Source organism: Acanthaster planci, linkage group LG18 (genome assembly GCF_054643075.1).
Source record: "Acanthaster planci isolate LZ-2023a linkage group LG18, COTS_SCS, whole genome shotgun sequence".
In the NCBI taxonomy this organism is placed as follows: Eukaryota; Metazoa; Echinodermata; class Asteroidea; order Valvatida; family Acanthasteridae; genus Acanthaster; species Acanthaster planci.
The window spans coordinates 6,331,873-6,350,327 of NC_141794.1; the positions used below are offsets into that span (position 1 = coordinate 6,331,873).

At 40.1% G+C, this 18,455-nt stretch overlaps 2 protein-coding genes across 2 annotated transcripts; one reads left to right on the forward strand and one right to left on the reverse strand.

Moving 5' to 3' along the window:
* Positions 1–201: 201 nt before the first annotated feature.
* Positions 202–12,437, reverse strand: ppie (peptidylprolyl isomerase E). Its single transcript, XM_022241358.2, has 10 exons — positions 12,302–12,437; positions 11,908–12,050; positions 11,220–11,246; positions 10,407–10,488; positions 8,419–8,546; positions 7,330–7,456; positions 5,912–5,991; positions 3,712–3,817; positions 3,160–3,235; positions 202–2,409 (listed from the first exon to the last, which is right to left on the reverse strand). Exons 1-10 carry the CDS (start codon positions 12,330–12,332, stop codon positions 2,274–2,276), a joined length of 936 nt encoding a protein of 311 aa, XP_022097050.1. The 5' UTR covers positions 12,333–12,437; the 3' UTR covers positions 202–2,273.
* A 3,553-nt stretch (positions 12,438–15,990) lies between these two features.
* LOC110982729 (ficolin-2-like) lies at positions 15,991–17,174 on the forward strand. Its single transcript, XM_022241367.2, is given in 4 exon segments — positions 15,991–16,017; positions 16,189–16,330; positions 16,333–16,452; positions 16,842–17,174. Coding segments are annotated over 4 exon segments (534 nt in total). The 3' UTR covers positions 17,087–17,174.
* The last annotated feature ends 1,281 nt before the right edge of the window (positions 17,175–18,455 follow it).

Genomic DNA, 18,455 nt, shown 5'->3' on the forward strand with positions numbered 1-18,455 from the left:
AATCTCAGGAATTCTTTACAGACATCCAGGCTGGTTGTGTTAGGCAACAATACTCAAGGGTGTGTATAGTGATTGGACATGTGGGGTGGGGGGGGTACCCCTGCGTCCAATATCTTGCTGGGTACATTAACAGTGGGCAGCAAATTGATAGATGGAAACAGCACTACTTGGAATTAAACTTTGGTACAGAAATGCTCAAAGTACTTGGTATTTTTTGGCTCAATGTTTTTATTTCCATTGTCCCCAAAACACCACATTAATATTGTGCAGGAAATGTGTTTCTTGAAAAGTGCTGCACTGTGAACCTGCCAGATATATATGTTTTTCAGCCACAATTGACAACTCTACAGCATTTCAGAGACGGCCAACTGAAGATGAGTGACAGCAACAAGTCCTGAAGTAGTTTCCAATCGACAATACAGTCAGCACAGTAATATCCTCAGTCTATGGACTACCAATGTGTAACAGAGTTGTGGTCGAAAGTTTACATGCACTAGGACAGAAAATGTTTAATTACAATTGTAATAATTTTGCCACTTTGTTGTAATCATTCTTTTCTGTATGAACCAGTAAATAAAGTAAATGGGTTTGATTGATCAGCTGAAAGGAACATGGCTGCCAGGAATAAAGCCTCCAAATGTTTCATGAAGCATTTACAGTCCAAGTTTTAACCCTTAAAGAGCCGGGGGGGGGATCGGGAATCCACATTTTCTGAGGTGGGTCAGCCAAAAATGTACATTTCTCCACTGCGGTGCTCAATGCATGCAAGCTGGCACACATTTAACCTTGAACTTCAAATTACTGTATCAACAAAACTATGTCCGAGTTCAAAACATTTTATTTGTAATGATAAGGAGTGTCTTTACATGCATCCCAAGTCTAAAAAAAAAATAACTGAGTGAGGCATGGCTGAGTTCTTGGGGAGGGGTGGATCTTCCCCCCAACCCCCTGCTCCCAGCTGTGAGCTGGGCCCAAACAACCCAGCTTTAATAGAGTTAAATGTGATGGAAGTATCTCACAGTTGGTTTTCAAGACTCTTGCAACAGTTACAAGTTGTCTACACGGCACACCAATCCTGTGTGAATTAGAGTCAAAATCTCACTAGTCCTAGACAAACTGAGTGCGAGCTATAATTTCATAGCTCTTTCTTATTTTGGAATAGTTTTGGAAAACCATTTGAGAAATTTGTGACCTGCTCTGTGAAAGTGAATCATTAAGCCACTTTCTCTGTAATCTATTTCAATTTATATTAGAAAGAGAAGGCTTAACTCTTTGCTTTGATGTATCGCTCATTTTGGCATCCTGACGGACATTGAACTGGTGAAAAGTGTCGGCGGTTCCCATTGATTTCCACTGCACATGGTTCTTTTAAAGGCCTGTCACTCGAAACTGGCCCTGGTGACTTGTGATTCTCTGTCACAAAGCGGGTCACATTTATCTTGGAATATTTCAGATACATATCAACAGAACTATTTGGATTCTGGGTAAGTGCAACATGAATTCAAGTCAATATGATATGGTGGCAGTCGCAAGAAAAATTATGGGATACTTTTAAGATGCTGCTGGAGGTGATGGGTCCTACACAGTTGGAGTCAATTTGGGCCAATGTATCAGCTCAAACATGACAGAAGCAAAAGTGGACTGGCTGTGTGGGACAGGTACCCTTTGCCACCGTCAACCATCTCAAAAAGTCTTTCACTAATAAACCTCTTGCTTGACAATGAACCTTCTTATAGACTACTCTGAGGAGACATCTTTACTGTGTTGGCACCAAAAAATATATACCAGTACTGGGGCTAGGGGAGGTGTTACCAATTTTTTTCTTAAGAATTAAAGGGCCAACTGATAAGAAACGGTAATACATGAACCACCTTTCATTTTTTTAAGGGAGCAGAAGGAGAGGATTCTTTCACAGAAAAAAATTGGAACAATCGTTTTTAGAAAAAAAAGCCCCGACATGTACGTCGCCCCAACTCAAACCTAGATACACCACTGCACACATGCATCATTGAGATCACATTTCTTTTGGTAAATCACAACACCCAATGGTTGAAGAGTAAAGTGCGTTTACACATGGGCACAGCTTCAGCGTGAAAGGGATACCACTACAATTCTGGTCACAGGTAAGTCTATAAATCTCAAATCATGGAGGAAAAAGAAATTGGTGTTCAGCTCTCAGTGTTAGCGGGTCTGGTGGCAGGATGACTTTGCTGGCTGGTTAGCGATTCTTTTACAACAGTTGTATTGTCTCTAATGTTTTCCGTCGAGAAACACTACACCAGTTCTCCACAGTCACAAATGGTCACTTTTTCTTTTGGTTTTCCCGACTTGGTTCCAACGTTCTCGATTTTCCTCACAATGTCCATTCCCTCGGTCACATGACCAAATACCACATGTTTTCCATCAAGCCTGTGGAACAAACACATCAAGGTATCAATCACATCATCAGATTTCTGGTTCACTGTTACATCTTTTAATCTGTTATCACTGAAGGCAAAACCAACATCAACAATTACCTGCTACTGTTTAAATCAAATTCCATCCCAGTGTCTGTTATTCGAACAAAACCACTTTGCGAAGTGAATTCTGTGTCAACTAAGCTGCTTGTTTATTTTTCAGATCTTATGACATATTTTGGGCCAAATAGAAAAACGAATTTCAACCAAACATATGATTTATGCTGTTTAGCACTGATGGAAATAATAACACGAAATTTCACATTCAGTGTATCAGCACACATCCAGGAAAGTACCAATTTTTGTAAAGTTTTCTGACCTATGGCCACTTTCTTGTTTACCAACCCACCGAGACAGAACAATGGCCAACCTTGAATCGGAAACAATTTCTGTTTTCATTCCATTCTCCAAAGTTGCTGCCTTAAAGAAACTGTAATCCGAAAATAAAACGGGTGGCCTACTGATAACAGCCTGTATAAAGAAAACTGCACTTCAATGGATCACACATGCCACTTACCCTTTATATACATGACTATTTGAACCAATGCCTGCAAAGGTTCTTAACCTGCTGGTCTATTTTCCCCACTGAGGGGTTACATCTAATACACGCTGTAACTATTCCCTTAAGTAGAACTGTGAGGTATTAGTCAAGCAAATGTGCCGATCACTGACACCAGGTTGCCATATAATGAAAGTCACTCACCAGTCTGTCTTTGCTGTTGTTAGGAAGAACTGGGAACCATTTGTACCCGGTCCTGAATTGGCCATAGATAACACCCCTGTTAACCAAATTAGAGAAAGAGCTACATGTTGGGATAACAATGGAGAGGAGCATTAGTCACTAATGAACTCAATAATTCAAAAATTACTGCAAGAAAAATGCTACTAAGATGGATGTGTGCAGGCCTGTTGACAAACAGCCTATTACTCATAACACATGGGGCAGTCAGCGGTTTGACCTGTCACCAGCCCCTTTGAAATAACACTGCCAAACAAGGTTACAATTTATCCTCTCTAAAACTGTCACTGAAAATTGGCTGTCAGCCTAACTACCTTGAATGGTGACCTGGTTATAAAGTGCTGGCTCAGAAAACAATTGGCCCTGAATTAAAAGACAAGGACCACTTTCAAATAATGAGATTTATGAAGCAATGCCTGTTTTGTACCAAAATGGTTATACCAAGGCATTCATATACTTGGTCTTTGTAGGGGATAGGGGCCAGTGTTCCATATTATAGTGATGAAGAATGTTTACCTGGTTGTGTGTGCTTTAAGATGAAGTTCTCATCTTCAAATTTCTTGCCATAGATTGACTTTCCTCCTGTTCCATTGTGGTTTGTGAAGTCTCCTCCTTGGCACATCTGTTTTCCATCAGATAAGGAAATCAGACAATAAACACACACAACACAATATAAAACTAGCCACAACACCTGCAACACACACACACGACAACAAAACCAAGTTGCCTACAAACCAACCTGTAGCAATCAAACCAGCGCTTTGAAACACTGCACAATGCAACAATACAAAAAGACCTGATGTTTTTTCTTGTACCATAACAAAAGAGCGAAGAAATGGTTTTGACACCAGTGATCACTTGGACCTGACAACCAATAGATATCAAATCGCAGATGATTGTAAATGAAGAACAGTAAATTTTGGCCTTACTCTCGCCCCAAAATTTCTACTTTGATAATCATATCTCTAGAGCCAATGATTTTCTGCAATCACGGAAAATGGACGGAATTCGCAGAATCAACACTTTCAAATGGAAATCACTGCTTGAAATGGAACTTGCCAAATTTCCCACTAAGAATGGCTTAAAAGTAAAGAAACCTTTCCGCAAAGAACCATAAATAAATGCCTACCAAACTGTTTTAAAATGCTTGCATTATGCTGGAAACATGCTAAATTACACCACCCCACTACATGATTGAGTCGTCCACATCCCGTCGTGAGCCTCAAGCATGCAGCGGCAGCCTGTACAGTAAAGTACACATATGCACCGTACTAGCATTGATATCAAGGTGCAGACAAGTTCACATTCACACATACATGTATGCTGGTTATTGCACGCGTGGGGAATTCAGTCTGTGAATCCACATAGATGCCTTGAGACAAGGCTAGTACCACATAGTGAAACAATGAAACCGCAGCAGCAAAACGGAAGACTAATTACATATTTCTTAAATTAAACAAAACCTAGTAAGCTTGGTGTACAATAGCTCAATGAGCCCTCGGAAGTGTTTGATGAAGAGCAAAGTTTTCAGTCACAAACATGCATTTTATGGCTCAGATTTAATGTTAACTTTCTGAATTTTGTGGCACTACTGCCAAATACAATGGTGGGTTGACGTCTAACATTAACATATTGTGATCAACGACTGTTGCATGCAAGCCCTACTCTATGACTTCACTGTACATTTACACTGTACATGCAATTTGATTATATACATGAGGATTGACACATGAAATGTCTGTTAACTGTAGCAAGTTTTTGACAATTGCTCCGGTGGGAAATCAAGGGGTGGGGGATGCCGTATTTATTGTGTGGATTTTTACAAATTATCAAAACAGAAAATTATTTTAAATAGTTGGAAACATTGCAGAGTATTTCCAAGCAATATTTGTTTCTTTTCCTTTTTTTTTTTTTTAGGGGGGGTAAGCAAATGGTTTCCATAAATAGTTTAAAACTTGCTCTCCTTTTTCATGCTTACTACAGAGTTTGAATTTCTGAAGCGGAATTTGGGATTTAGCGAAATGGAAAATACCTAGTTTTCACACGGAGAATCATTTAGCTCTATATCTCCCACGTCTGTTATAAACGGGGCAAAGATTAAAGAAATATTAAGGTTTTGTGATAGGTTTAAGTGATGATGATGTGCTAAATGACAAGACAATCAAATGTAACATGACTATAAACTCACTTGATAGCAAATACAACAGTGCCAAATATATCTCCCCCCATAAAAGCCTGGCAGACAATTTCATCACATTCAAGAAAACACGCCTGTGATCCTTCAACTCATGATTCATTACATTAAAGACACTAAACACAAAAGTGTAACCAATGACAACAGAGGCCTTTCTGAACTTCCATTTTGTTCAACTAGGTACCTACATGTACATTAACACATTGTAGCCAAATAGATAGAGCAAGCATCAGCAGGTAAAGGTGTGAAACTAGGAGACTTTTGCAAGGGGATAGTTAGTCCAGTAAGTTAGCTCAGGCAAGTTGACTTACCGTAAGGTTTACATGTACATTTCCTGGATGCATCTATCACTGATAACTCCCCTCCATGTTAAACAGTAGATTTTGGCACCGCGTCTTTACAAGCATTTAACTCAATTCAAAACTCTTTCTTACTACCATAGCTGACCGATGTCCTACACAAAACTCTTTAAGTTGTATTAACAATTAATACAATGGTCCTAACTTCAGTTACAAAGGATACAAATTGTGGAATAATCCTATGAAACGTGCTGCCTTTGAAGCCAAAGCCCTTCTCATGGGTGCAAAGACACCTGAAGTTCTCTAAAATAAACAAAACCGATAATTAAAATACTTGTTAGTAGCAATCTGTGTTCTTAAAGAAGTACAGATTCCATACAAAAGTATCTCATTAATTGTGAAAAAGAGAAACTATGGTCACAAACACTTGATCTAGAGCTATAGCTGAGTCCATCACAAATTCTCTAAAGTCCCTGCAAGTCCATCACAAGTTATCCAGGCCTAAGCCAAGGCCTAAGCCAAGTCACGAGCCATTCAAATCAATTAATTAATCATTGTTAGGGAGCCAGGTTTGCGTAATTGTACTGTCCTTGCCTTCCACTTCTGAGGCCCAGGTTCAAAGTCATAGGCAGGATTGGGTTTTCAGTACCAACCTGGTTTGATGGGTTCCCCCTATAATATGGGTGTTTCACAACAGTGTGCCTCCAGGGGTTTGCAACGCGTTGGCCAATCACAATGCATAAAATCTGTTGGCCCAATGCGCGTTTGGAAAGAGTCAACAGATATCGCACACTGTGATTGGCCAAACCGTTGCAAACTCCAGAAGGCCGCTTTTGTGAATAGCTCGCAATGTCTGGGGTTTCCTTCCGTCTCTAATATAATGAGCTTAACTGCGTTTGACTTATCTTCTTCATGATCACTCAGATCACTTGTAATTTGCACTTAATGTGCTGTTGCATTAACAGAATGAAAACATTTCAACTATAAACAAACTTGTTGTCGCTCTTAATCCTGTTGCATGTACTTGTGCCTGGACTTGTGAAATGACATGCCTGCACTTTTGATAGTCTTTACCATATGGTCCTGAAACAAAAGTCTTTCTATGAGCCCCAAACATTGAGGATCTAAGCTGACTTACACATGTACCCACATGTTAATTCTCATATTTCTGCCTCTATAGTTTGGAATAATTTCAGCTTACTGCCTGACAAATATCTGCCAGCTGACAAGTTTAAACTACCTGCTAAAATTGTATCTAATTGCTAATTGTTAGCGCTTTTCCCAATTTCAATAGCTAACTATCGAAGTTTTGAGGCCAAACACTACACAGCCATTAACCCCTTCACGGCTGTGGACTGCAAACACCACAGTATTGTGTAAGGATTAGTGCATACCACACATACAGTCTATTCATCATGCAGCTGCTGGTTCAATGGGACCTGCTGCTGGACAGACCTTTGCATAATGAGCGTACCACAGCCCAGCAGTCGCCCTCAAAAGAATCCCAGTGTGAAGGGGTTAAGGAACAAATGTAAAACACAGCTGGTACTGAAGTGCCGTTTTCATGGATTTGATGTCACATTAATTCCAGCATTAATTCTCATCAGTAATATTCATGTATTAATTGTAATTTACAACTACCTGTTGTCATGGGAACAATATCTGCCCGGAGAACAATGACAACACGACCCACTTGCTTAGTCCCAATCTTGATGTCAAAGTAAACATGGGGATTTCCCCTTGACCTCTTAGGAGGCGGAGCAGATGCCTGTTGGTAACAATAAAAATATGCATCAAGTAAATTCTGTGCATTTCAGAGTCAATGACAGCATTCTGAATACCATTTTCTGATTTGCAGTGTATCTTTGCATATACTGTATACATGTATGTGACCAGACTGCAAGTGAATAGAATGTTAATACAGATGGGCATATGCAGATCCGCATCACATGTAACTATTGCTGCAACAGATCAACAGTGTCAAATTTAAACAAAATGTGACAAAGCCTCCACGTGTTCTGACGAGAGCACAGAGGCCTGAAAACACTTCACAGGTATTAGGTGTTATGTTCCCAGGCTTTGACACACTGACACCAACCAGTGTTAACCTCCCTGACAGCTTCAGGCTTCGACACACTGACACCAACCAGTGTTAACCACCCTGACAGCTTCCAGCTTCGACACACTGACACCAACCAGTGTTAACCCCCCTGACAGCTTCAGGCTTTGACACACTGACACCAACCAGTGTTAACCTCCCTGACAGCTTCAGGATTTGACACACTGACACCAACCAGTGATAACTGCCCTGACAGCTTCAGGGACACTTCCACACTTTCATATTCTTAACAATCTAGGGCTCTTAACATTTGACATGTAGACTCTAAACTATATGATAATGGTAACTTGTAAACTGAGTCAATTAAAGAATTCAACTGACAGATAACTTTCAGTGTGCCCAAAGACAAGTGGTTGTCTGCGTTACAGAAAAACAAATTTCCAGAACAACATCTACAAAGTTGGCAAAAGAATATAGAATGAGATTACGGTGACCACACCTTTCACATTGTAATTTGGCCAACTGGCCTCACAACCTCTCTAGGAGTATAAAGGAATATAATCTGTCAGTGTTGTAGTCGAGACCACTTTAGACCTTCCCAAGACCACACGAGACAAACACAAGCCAAACGGGCAAAACCTATTATTAAAAACAAAGTGCATAACACTAACCTCATTTGCATCTGTTTCTGCTGATCGTTTGCCTGTCTCATCACCTTGTGTATCTACATTCTCCTTTTCTTCCTGCTTTTTCAAAGTGGCTCCAGCGTACTTCTTTAGCCAATTATCATCAGACCAAACTGCAATCAACGGAGAGGAGTTACACTGTGTCATATAACTCCAGATGCTGTTATGCGAGAGAGAAGATGATTCATTTCTGATTTGTTTTCCATTTACCCATTGACAGTCTCAATTTCAAGCTGCAATACTTTTCTCCCAAAACTACTTTTTGTGTCTGTTTTTGGCCTAAATCAAAAATTCAAGTCATTAACCTGTTAATCGTTAACAGATTATTGCTGATTGAACTGCCCAGTGCTGTGAGACTTTAGTCCACTATTTGACAAGCTAAAACTCAGTTTTTTTAAAACTTGGACTCGGCTCTGGGCCCAAAGACTTTTGGCCTTGGTCCAAGTCTTTCAATAAGTCCACCCATAAATGACGGTTCTGTTATCCTCAGCATACTTTCAACATCTACATAAATATCTAGAAAATGTAATCAACACTGCTCTCTCATTTCCAACCTGAGGAATTCTTTCCTATAAACATTCTCAAGGCTAATGGCATGACTTACTCTCTATGATGCTAATATTTTGGATACCTTTTCTAATTTTGGTAGCTATTTACATGGACCTAGGTTTAAATGTCATGCAAAACATTGGAGATGGGGGGGCAAAGTGCTTTAAGAACTTATTATTGCGGTATTTTAAACACTTGGAAATGTAAGTCCTGTTTTTGTTCATATTTGCAGTTACTGATTATAAATGACACCCAGTAGACCTAATCCACAACGACTTCACACTTTGTTTACATGTGCACTTTCCTATGGGAGCTTGATGGATCCCAATGCATGCTCATTCAGAATTCATGCCTTTTTTCAATGCATAAGAACAACTGTGTTATTGGACTGAGATTCAGAGTTTCAGACTCGGACTCATACTTTTAGACATTAGCTCTGACCCCAACCAATAGGGATCAATCGAAGTACATTTTAACTGATGATCCGATGTCCGATGTTTTAATCGGAACATCGGTCGATGTCTGATCCAATCCGATGCTTTTACCGACAATAACTGAAACGTAACCTTCACAGGATGTAGGCCTACTCCTAACAATCCAAAAACCAGTGTACTTCCTTAAAATGTCAGTTTACACATTACCCGTAATAGGATTAGTTTTTGCCTTCTTAGTTGCGCACGATCGATGTAACCGATCACACAAACCCACGCAGTGCTTACTGTGTATGGTACATGCAGAATAGACACAGCACCTCAGGCTGAATCACAGTAGCCTTTAGTCAAGGCACGCATGGCACTGCTGCACCAATGTGTTGGTGTCTTCATCATACATGCTAACGCCAGAGGTGCAAGTCAAGTGTTCAGGTAGCCACGCATGCCTTGAATAAAGGCTAAATCGCAGGCTACCTTCAGACTGGTCACACAGCACCTCGTACGTGGTGATACACATGGTGTAGTTCCCGGGTTGTTTTAATGGCTGTCAATGGAAACGGTACACACGTACACTGACTGTTCCTTGGGGTCACGGTCCATGCATTGAGTTGTTGTGGTATGGACCACGCAGGTGTAATTTTCGAGGATACGTTATGTGGGTTTTACCAATGTATAACTGTTCATTTATCACACCGAATGAAAACAAAACAGTATTCATTCTCAAATAAAAATATGAGATTTTTGTTTGCCAAAACTGAGGGCAGAGTTTGCTCCTTTCTTCATGTAAACATCGGCACTCGTACCGGCAAGGAAAGTCAAATTATGCCAATCCGATGTTTTGTCATTGTTGAATGTCCGGTCCGATCATTGGTTGATAGCTAGTAACCAGCAGGACTTGGGTTCAGAAATGGTAAACTCAACTACTGCAATGCTTTACACACTTTGATCTCTCATCATAGTTTACAGGGATACTCCTGGCGTAAAGTCCAATACCTGCTTTTGAGTGCCCTTCTTTGATCTTCATTGGTTTGGCAAGGTTGACCCGTATTGTCCGCCCAAATAGCTCAGAGTCATTCTGGGTAACAAGACAAAATAAAGCATCATCTAACACACAGTAGCTAGTGCTTAATTTCCCTTGTATGGAATGGTTGCTGTCCACCATCATCCATGTTGTTTAAGTTGTGACTAAGCACTATGTATGATGCTGATTCACACTTGTCAGTGCAATCCGAGTCTTCTGAGTTAACATTATGTTCACTGTCATAACTTCCCATTGCATGTGTACATTTTCAGTGAAGTAAACAAAACATTGATTCATTCCCTACTTAAAAAGAACTCAGTAACTTCTGTATATTGTTATTCTGCAGTTAAAGTACATGTACATGTCATTCACAAACTACATTTAACTGGCATCTATGATACACAACTGACTCCAAGTCCGTAACACTGCACTTTTACTGGAGGGGGATAATTTTTTCTTTTCTTTGAAAAGGCTGTCATCTATCCATGTAGCTATCTAAACAAAATATGATTGAACATCATCAACAGTGACCTGAAATGTCAGTGGATCAATGCCACTCTGGTATTAACTTATGCAAAATAGACGAATATAACAAGTGACGTGACCAACACAGAGTCCAACTCTCAACAGTGGACAAAGACGGACCTTAAACTTTGTAAGTTGTACAAGTGCATGTAGTTATTGTATCGTTGGGTCCAAATTTGGATGATATCTACATGTTACTACTAGGCTCAATTCCCAGAGCCTGCCTTGTAATTAGCATCATAAAAGAAATGATGACTCACCATGTTATCAATTGCTGCAGCTGCATCCTGGAGTGAGGAAAAAATCATTAAATACATATATTGTGAATATGTGCATTGGAATGAATGGCTCAAACATAAGTCAATACCTGTAGCACTCTGATCTTTACTGGTATCTCAGACAAGGACAATGTAAGTTATGATATCAATCTTCATCATTATAGGGAATTTGCAATCTCAGAGGCACTGTAGATACTGTCCCCCAACTTGGTCTATAAAGGCAAACGTATCAAAGTAAAGCAATAAGCCAGTTTCTTGTTGCAGCTGAGTTCCTTCTTCGTGTTCCATCTCTCTCTTTAAATTTTTCTTTGTTGGTTTTGCATTTATTCTTCTTTCTTACCTCTTCCTTTTTTAGTTTCTCACTTTTTTCAGTAACATATTTTAATTTGTACGTGTACATGTAGCTGGCTACATGTATAAATGCAAGCCTGTTTGAAGGGATAAAAGTTTACTTTATTCCCAAAAGTATCAGAAAACAACTTAAGAAATGCCATTCATCCTTTTGAAAAAAATGCAATCTTAAAATATGGGGCCCACCAGGCCTCCTACCTTATAAAGGGAAAAGAACCTTTTGTATTTTTGCACTCGGCTTTAGCATAGCAATAGCATGTCCTTGTAAGAATTAAGACAGAGGACAAGGTAACCACAAAGCCAGGAATGCCTTCAATACCTCAGCAAACTCGAACTCCACAAATGCAAAGCCTCGATGCTTTTCTGTTTCATAATCTAGGGGGATGTTGATATCCAGGATGTCCCCGAATGGAATGAGGGCAGCATGTAGAACTTTCTCGTCAACTTCTTCTGCAAGCCCTCCTGGAGACAGAAAAATTTCAGTGTAGAGTGACAACAGACTACAGGTCCCTAGAACAGTTTTAACATTCTGATTGGTTCAGAATTCACTGGAAACTAACGTAGGCCTTGGGTTAGTAAGCAGTTAACGATGTGCGGTCTTTAGAGTTAGTGCAGCCTAGCACATAGGCTTACTCATGTAACTCAAAACCAGAGGGTCATGTATTGTGTAAATTCTGGCCTTAATCATTTTTGAAGAAGTAAACCCTACCTACCTACATACACCATCCGTTTATTGTTAGCCATCGTAAAATATTGCGGATTTTAACACCATGAAGAGCGGTGAGGGCCCGCACAAGCTGAATTTACACTCCTCACTGCATTTCAAGTTTTCGCTTTCGTTGCGCCCTCCAGCGAGCTGCACTTACACGTGGGGGGAAAAAATACCTATTTTACGGAAGCCTATTTAGGACATGACCAATAACCTTCCTGAGTGAAAAAAAAATAGGTTTTCCCGGCCGAATTCGTTATCTTCACAGTAAAATTCGTTATTGTTCATTCGTACTCCAACGACTTCTATTTCCGCTGGTCGCTCCCATGATTCTTGGTCATACGGTAGAGACTTCAAATTCGTTTACAAGCGTCTAATAGTGGACTGTAACAAATTTAATTTAGAGCTAATTTCATTCAATTGGACAGTGCCTAGCCGTCATTTGATTTCGCGCTGAGTGAGTGGAATGAGAAATTCCTCCAGAATTTTACTTTCGTTTTCGTCAATGTGCAATCAAATTTTGAGCATTCAAATCAGAAAACTTCAAGCTAAGAGGAATATACGTACAGAACAGAAAGGGAGATTACAAAAGAAAATAAGCGAGAAGTGTGTCCACGTATTAACTTAATTAAATGTATATTTTTTATATATCCCAAACAAATTGGACATCAAAAATACAGCACATTTACTCCAATACTGATTGCCCGTATAATCAAAATGTAGAAATGAAACTCTCCCTGCACCTTCATCACGGATGTTGAAAGAAAAATCCTTTAGATGCTGTTTACTGATTTGTAGTTTCTTTATTTTATACACAAGAAACACAATCTCTGTAAATATGCACGTATTCTAAGATTTCTTGGATTCTCTTAAACAATTGCTGATTTTCTTTTTTGTTACAGTTTTAAAATAATGCTTTTGCTTGCATGATTCATTCCATTTTCTCATGCTTTTTAGACACTTCGCCACTTTGTCCATAATTTTACTTCGCATTTTTATAGAGAACTCTCCCCTTTAACCAAACGTTTCCTTTCTTGAATATTTTGCATAAATAAGTCCCAAAGAAAAAAGAATTAGAAGATTTAATGTTTAATGAATAGCATTGCACGAATCTCACAAATACTTGCTGATTCACGAAATTGAACGCCAAAATACATACTGTGGGAGTGTCCGCGCGAATTTGAATGCTTCTTGCGTGTTTTTCCAAATTGAATGCTGACCCTTCACTTTTGGGAATAACAAGATTGTGCAAGCGCTTTCTCTTTGAATGAAATTGAATGATCGGTTTTGCTCTTTGAATGGTGATCTGATCTAGATCGTCAATCTACTTCGTGCTAATTTGAATAAAACTGTCGCTAATTTGTGTGTGAAGATGATAAATTCGGCAGGGAAAAATTATTATTATTATTAAGTTAACCCTAAAAGAGCTGGGGCGGAATCCACCACCCCCGTTATTTTTTCCTGATATCACCGCAGTGCAGTTTTATTTAGAAGCTGAGACTTTCAGAATTTTTAGAGCAACTCTGTGCGGTCATTTTGACATCATTTTGGCAAAACTCAAACGTACCGTTCTCGTGCAGCGCGCATTTTTCCGGTTTGCCAAAACGTGTAATTTTCCATTGCAATATATTGGCACGCATGTAGCCATGAACTTCAAAATAACCAACAAAACCATATGTCTGATAGAGTTCAAACTTCATATTTGTAATGATAAGGAGTGTTTGTACATGCATGCAAAGTTTCAAAATAAAATTAGGCGTGGCACAGCTGAGTTTGGGTGGGGAGGCTGTGAGATGGGTCAAAATAACCCAGCTCTTTGAGGGTTATAGGTTGTGCATGCTCATATTGCACTTATTTCGTCACAATTCGAGTCGCCAAAAAGTATTTTTACACCATCATTGCGGTATGTGTTGCAGCCGTTTGCCACATGAGGTGGTCTGGTAACTCCCTCTTAACGACCGATGGAGGGGGGTGTCAGCGGGGCCCATTCCTCCCTGCTTACTTAGATTAGAGAAAGGCGAATTCTTGGTCTATTTATTTCCCAAAAATGTAACCCCGCCCCTCATTATAGTCCATAAAAAGTTACAGACAAAATACCAAAGTTTAACCCCTCAAAAATACCCCCACGAAAACTATGGTCTGGATCTACCCGGCCCTCGCTCAGTCGCACATGAAGGGCCACGCTTGTATGTGATTGGCTGGTCTCCAGTGCATTGCGAAAGGCAGGTCAGTATACATGCGCATTGTCTACGTCATGGCAAAGACATTGTGATGGTTAGTAGATATCAATTTTCTAAAGAATATTAGTACTAGAATCTACGGTGAAAGGCGAGTGATCGAGTTGGTTAAAGGGCTGACCATGCCCATTGTCTTAATAAATCGACAGACGTTTGGGATTGCAACCACTCTCCTGGGAGACACTGTCAAGTCATCTTCCAACATGCCATCGCATCTGCAGATTTCCGTCCTTGCCTTCGTCGTAACTGGGACTTTTGCGACCAACTTAGTCGTCGACCATCCCATCGATGAGAGAAAGGCAGAGGAAGACCACTTTGAAGCCCTCTACCAGCAGCAAATCATCGTCAACCCAATGGATGACCCCAATATCAGCTGTAACTATTCCTCGATCCGAGAAATTGTTTCCGAGGAACTGCAGGACACGGCGCGCAGGCTGGCCAAGCTAGAAATGACCATTGTCAAGAATGTAGGTGCCGTTTATTCGGAACTGAACGACATCAAAATCCAGCTAGAGCAGATAAAGACATCAATCAAAGAGATTGCCAACGAGCTTCCGAAACACACGATAGGAACGTTTGTGGTTCGATCGTTATAAAATGACTACATTTCCATTGTGTTTTGTTGAGAAACCTTTTTTCGTTGAAATAAGAGGAACTTCTAGAACTGTATAGGATGTGGTTACCGAGAATCAGAACTGGACGTCCTCGTTCCCTTCTTTGGTCACACATGCCACTTCCCAGGATCAGAATGACTTTCCAGATGCCATTATAATTATGCAAAGTGTCGTTTTGACACAGGAAAGGAATCAGCTTATCTGGATTCAGATTTTAATATCACCGTTATATTCTTTTTTCGCCACCCATGCACAATGAGCAGGGGCGTAGCCACGAGGGAGGGGACTGGGGCATGTGCCCCCCCACACACACAAAACGGATGAATGGATATTGAACAAGGCTTACAAAAGCTTGCCCCCCAAAAAAACACTAAAAGCTGGTGCCCCCATAAAATACTTGTGCCCCGGCCCCCCACGCTCTTGTAAAATCCTAGCTACGCCACTGACAGTGGGGTAGTTGACTTTGAATTCAATTTAGGGAATTTTAATTGAAAGAATAATGTGCATGACACCGATTGGATTCAGAACTGTTCGCTCCATTCTAGATTAGTGTTTTCGATGACCTCGGCAACTCAGTAATAGTTCGTTTGTCATTAGACACACGGCCATGAATAATCGCGAGCTGCACCAACTTTCTGATTATCGCTTTGCTTGATTTGAATATGCTTTCTGTTTAATGTGAAGTGCGCCCTCCTATCTCTGCAGTTCCTCCTCCTCCTCCAGTTACTCCTCCTAAGCTTCCCAAGGACTGCTCTAATGCCATTACAAACGGTGCAACTACAAGTGGTGTTTACACGGTTCAACCTGAAGATGATGAAGGTCCAGTCGAGATGTACTGCGATATGGAGACAGACGGTGGTGGATGGACCGTATGTACAGCATATTAATTCTTCTCTGTTGTCTCCATCCCTCGTACATTCCGTATTGATTAGTTAAAATATAATAATAATTATAATAATAATCAATAATCAAGCTTCTTATCAGTGTGTTTTGCTAAACTTCCATACAACATGCTCTGGTTTTTCCCGCGTTATCTAAAGGTGTTCCAGCGGCGTCAAGATGGTTCTGTTGACTTCTACCTTGGATGGGAGAGCTACCGCCAGGGGTTCGGTATTCTAGACGGTGAGTTCTGGCTTGGCAATGAAAACTTGCATCGACTCACCGCTCAGGGTGATTACCGACTGCAGATCTTGAGGGCTTCGAAGACAACACCAGATATGCAGTGTACAACACGTTCCGCGTCGCTAATGCGAGCACCAACTAGGCCTACCGGTTGACGGTGGGAGGCTATTCAGGGACGGCCGGTAGGTCATCGCTTTGATATCTCACAAAAAGATGCATATGTAAGAAGTTGCAATTCGAAGTAATATTTGAGTAACTTAAAAAGTACAACCGTTTGAAGCGTTTCGTTTTCGAGTGGTGTTCTTAAGATTATGATTTCCGTGTGTCGGGGCGAAACAGCTGAGGAATATGAAGTGGAATACATTACGTAAATCACTTTAATGAGTGAACCCATTTTGTTGACATAGGTGGATTGTTAACACGCATCATTTATCGAATTTCTATACACGGCTCTAGCCTAAAATCAAGAGCATATTTCAACTTCATGGTTATCCTCCTGACCTAATCTTCGATGTTTCTTTGCATTTAAATTTTTATTTTCACCATGGAGTGATATCCTATTTTACTGCAGGTGATTCACTGCTGTACCACAATAACCAAGCCTTTTCAACTCGGGACCGTGACAATGACTCTTCTTCCGGTAACTGTGCCACTAGTTATGCTGGCTCGTGGTGGTACAATGCCTGTTTCCGTTCAAACCTGAACGCCAATTATCTGCGTGGGCAAACGAGTGTGTACGGTAAAGGAGTAGTTTGGAGATCCTGGCGGGGATATTTCTACTCACTGAAAGGGAGTGAGATGAAAATAAAAGCATGAATCCTGCTTATGTTCCAAATAGGAAGCAAATAGAGATCTTTTCACATAATCAACCCATAAATCGTCAATATTATTTCCATAAACCCCTTCAAAGACAAAACAATTGATATATACTGATTCTGTTTGTAACATTGACATTTTCTGTAGCTGGAATCAGTTAAGGGTGAATCCTTCATTAATTTAATAAAGTATACCGTTATCCATCTCTCACGAGCTAACATGCTTTATGAGTGTAATACTCAAAATGGAATAAACCGAAACATTGTTTTGTTTATCTTCCCAATGTCAATTATACTGAGCTATACCCCTTTTCGCTGTTCTGGTGGAGGGGAATGGGGATGTGGAGGGGATGATGAATTGAAACTCTCTTGAGTTAAGCGAGGATGGTTTTGTTAGGGTTATGTGCAAAGATATTACAGCAAAAGATACCTTGTTATTTGTCTAGAACAGAACACATTCAGCTGGAGGTTGATCAGCTTATCTGTAGTCCAATCAGTCAGATGATAGGTCTGTTTGTTGATTCAGTTTTTAAAAAAAATACATCTTGAAAATAGTTCGCGGTACCCGCTGCTTCATTTGACTCGGACCGGCCAGCCGACCCCGGCAAGCTCGGTGGTCGAGTGGTTAAGACATCTGCACTAGTAAGCAGGAGGTCGTGGGTTCGAGTCCCACCCGAGTAAGCTTGTGAGGCAAGCTCTCGGACAGCACTGAGTATACAGTGCTTATTAACATACGTTGGGTACGGGCAAAACCGTTATATATATAATGATTCAGTTTAGCTGTTAACTTTTTTTTTAATGATTTTAAACAGGATACCAACGAAATAGTATACTTTCATCTTCACTTTCAATTTAATATTTGTTGGTAAAGGAAATATTTATTAATCTTAGTCAATTTTTCCCACTTTTAATTTCAAACTTTAATTTGGTAAAATAGTCTATTTCCGTTTTATCAGTTTATGGAAACTAAGCAAAGCAGGTTACAATAGGCTACGCCTTACTAGTACATTTATATGCAAATCAGATGGATGCAGACTATGAGGAGATAAGAACAGTCAGCAAGCGAGTGATAACTATTTTACCGAATTTTCTTTGATTTGAATCTTGTAGGCCTAACAATCCTCTAAATTAGCTTGACGTCAGTAAAAAAAGAACAGAGGTGTGCAAACCGTTTGGCGGTGTTTGACCTTATTTGGTTTTATATCTCAGGGGATGGGATCATACCCCCACCTCATTAATTTTTAGAATGGGTGCAGGGCAATGGGCTATCGATGCATGCCCAAGTTTTATTGTGGTAAACAAACATAAAATTGCTTATTATCACCCTATGCAACCAATTAATAGCCACCCAACAAAATTTACTATTGGTC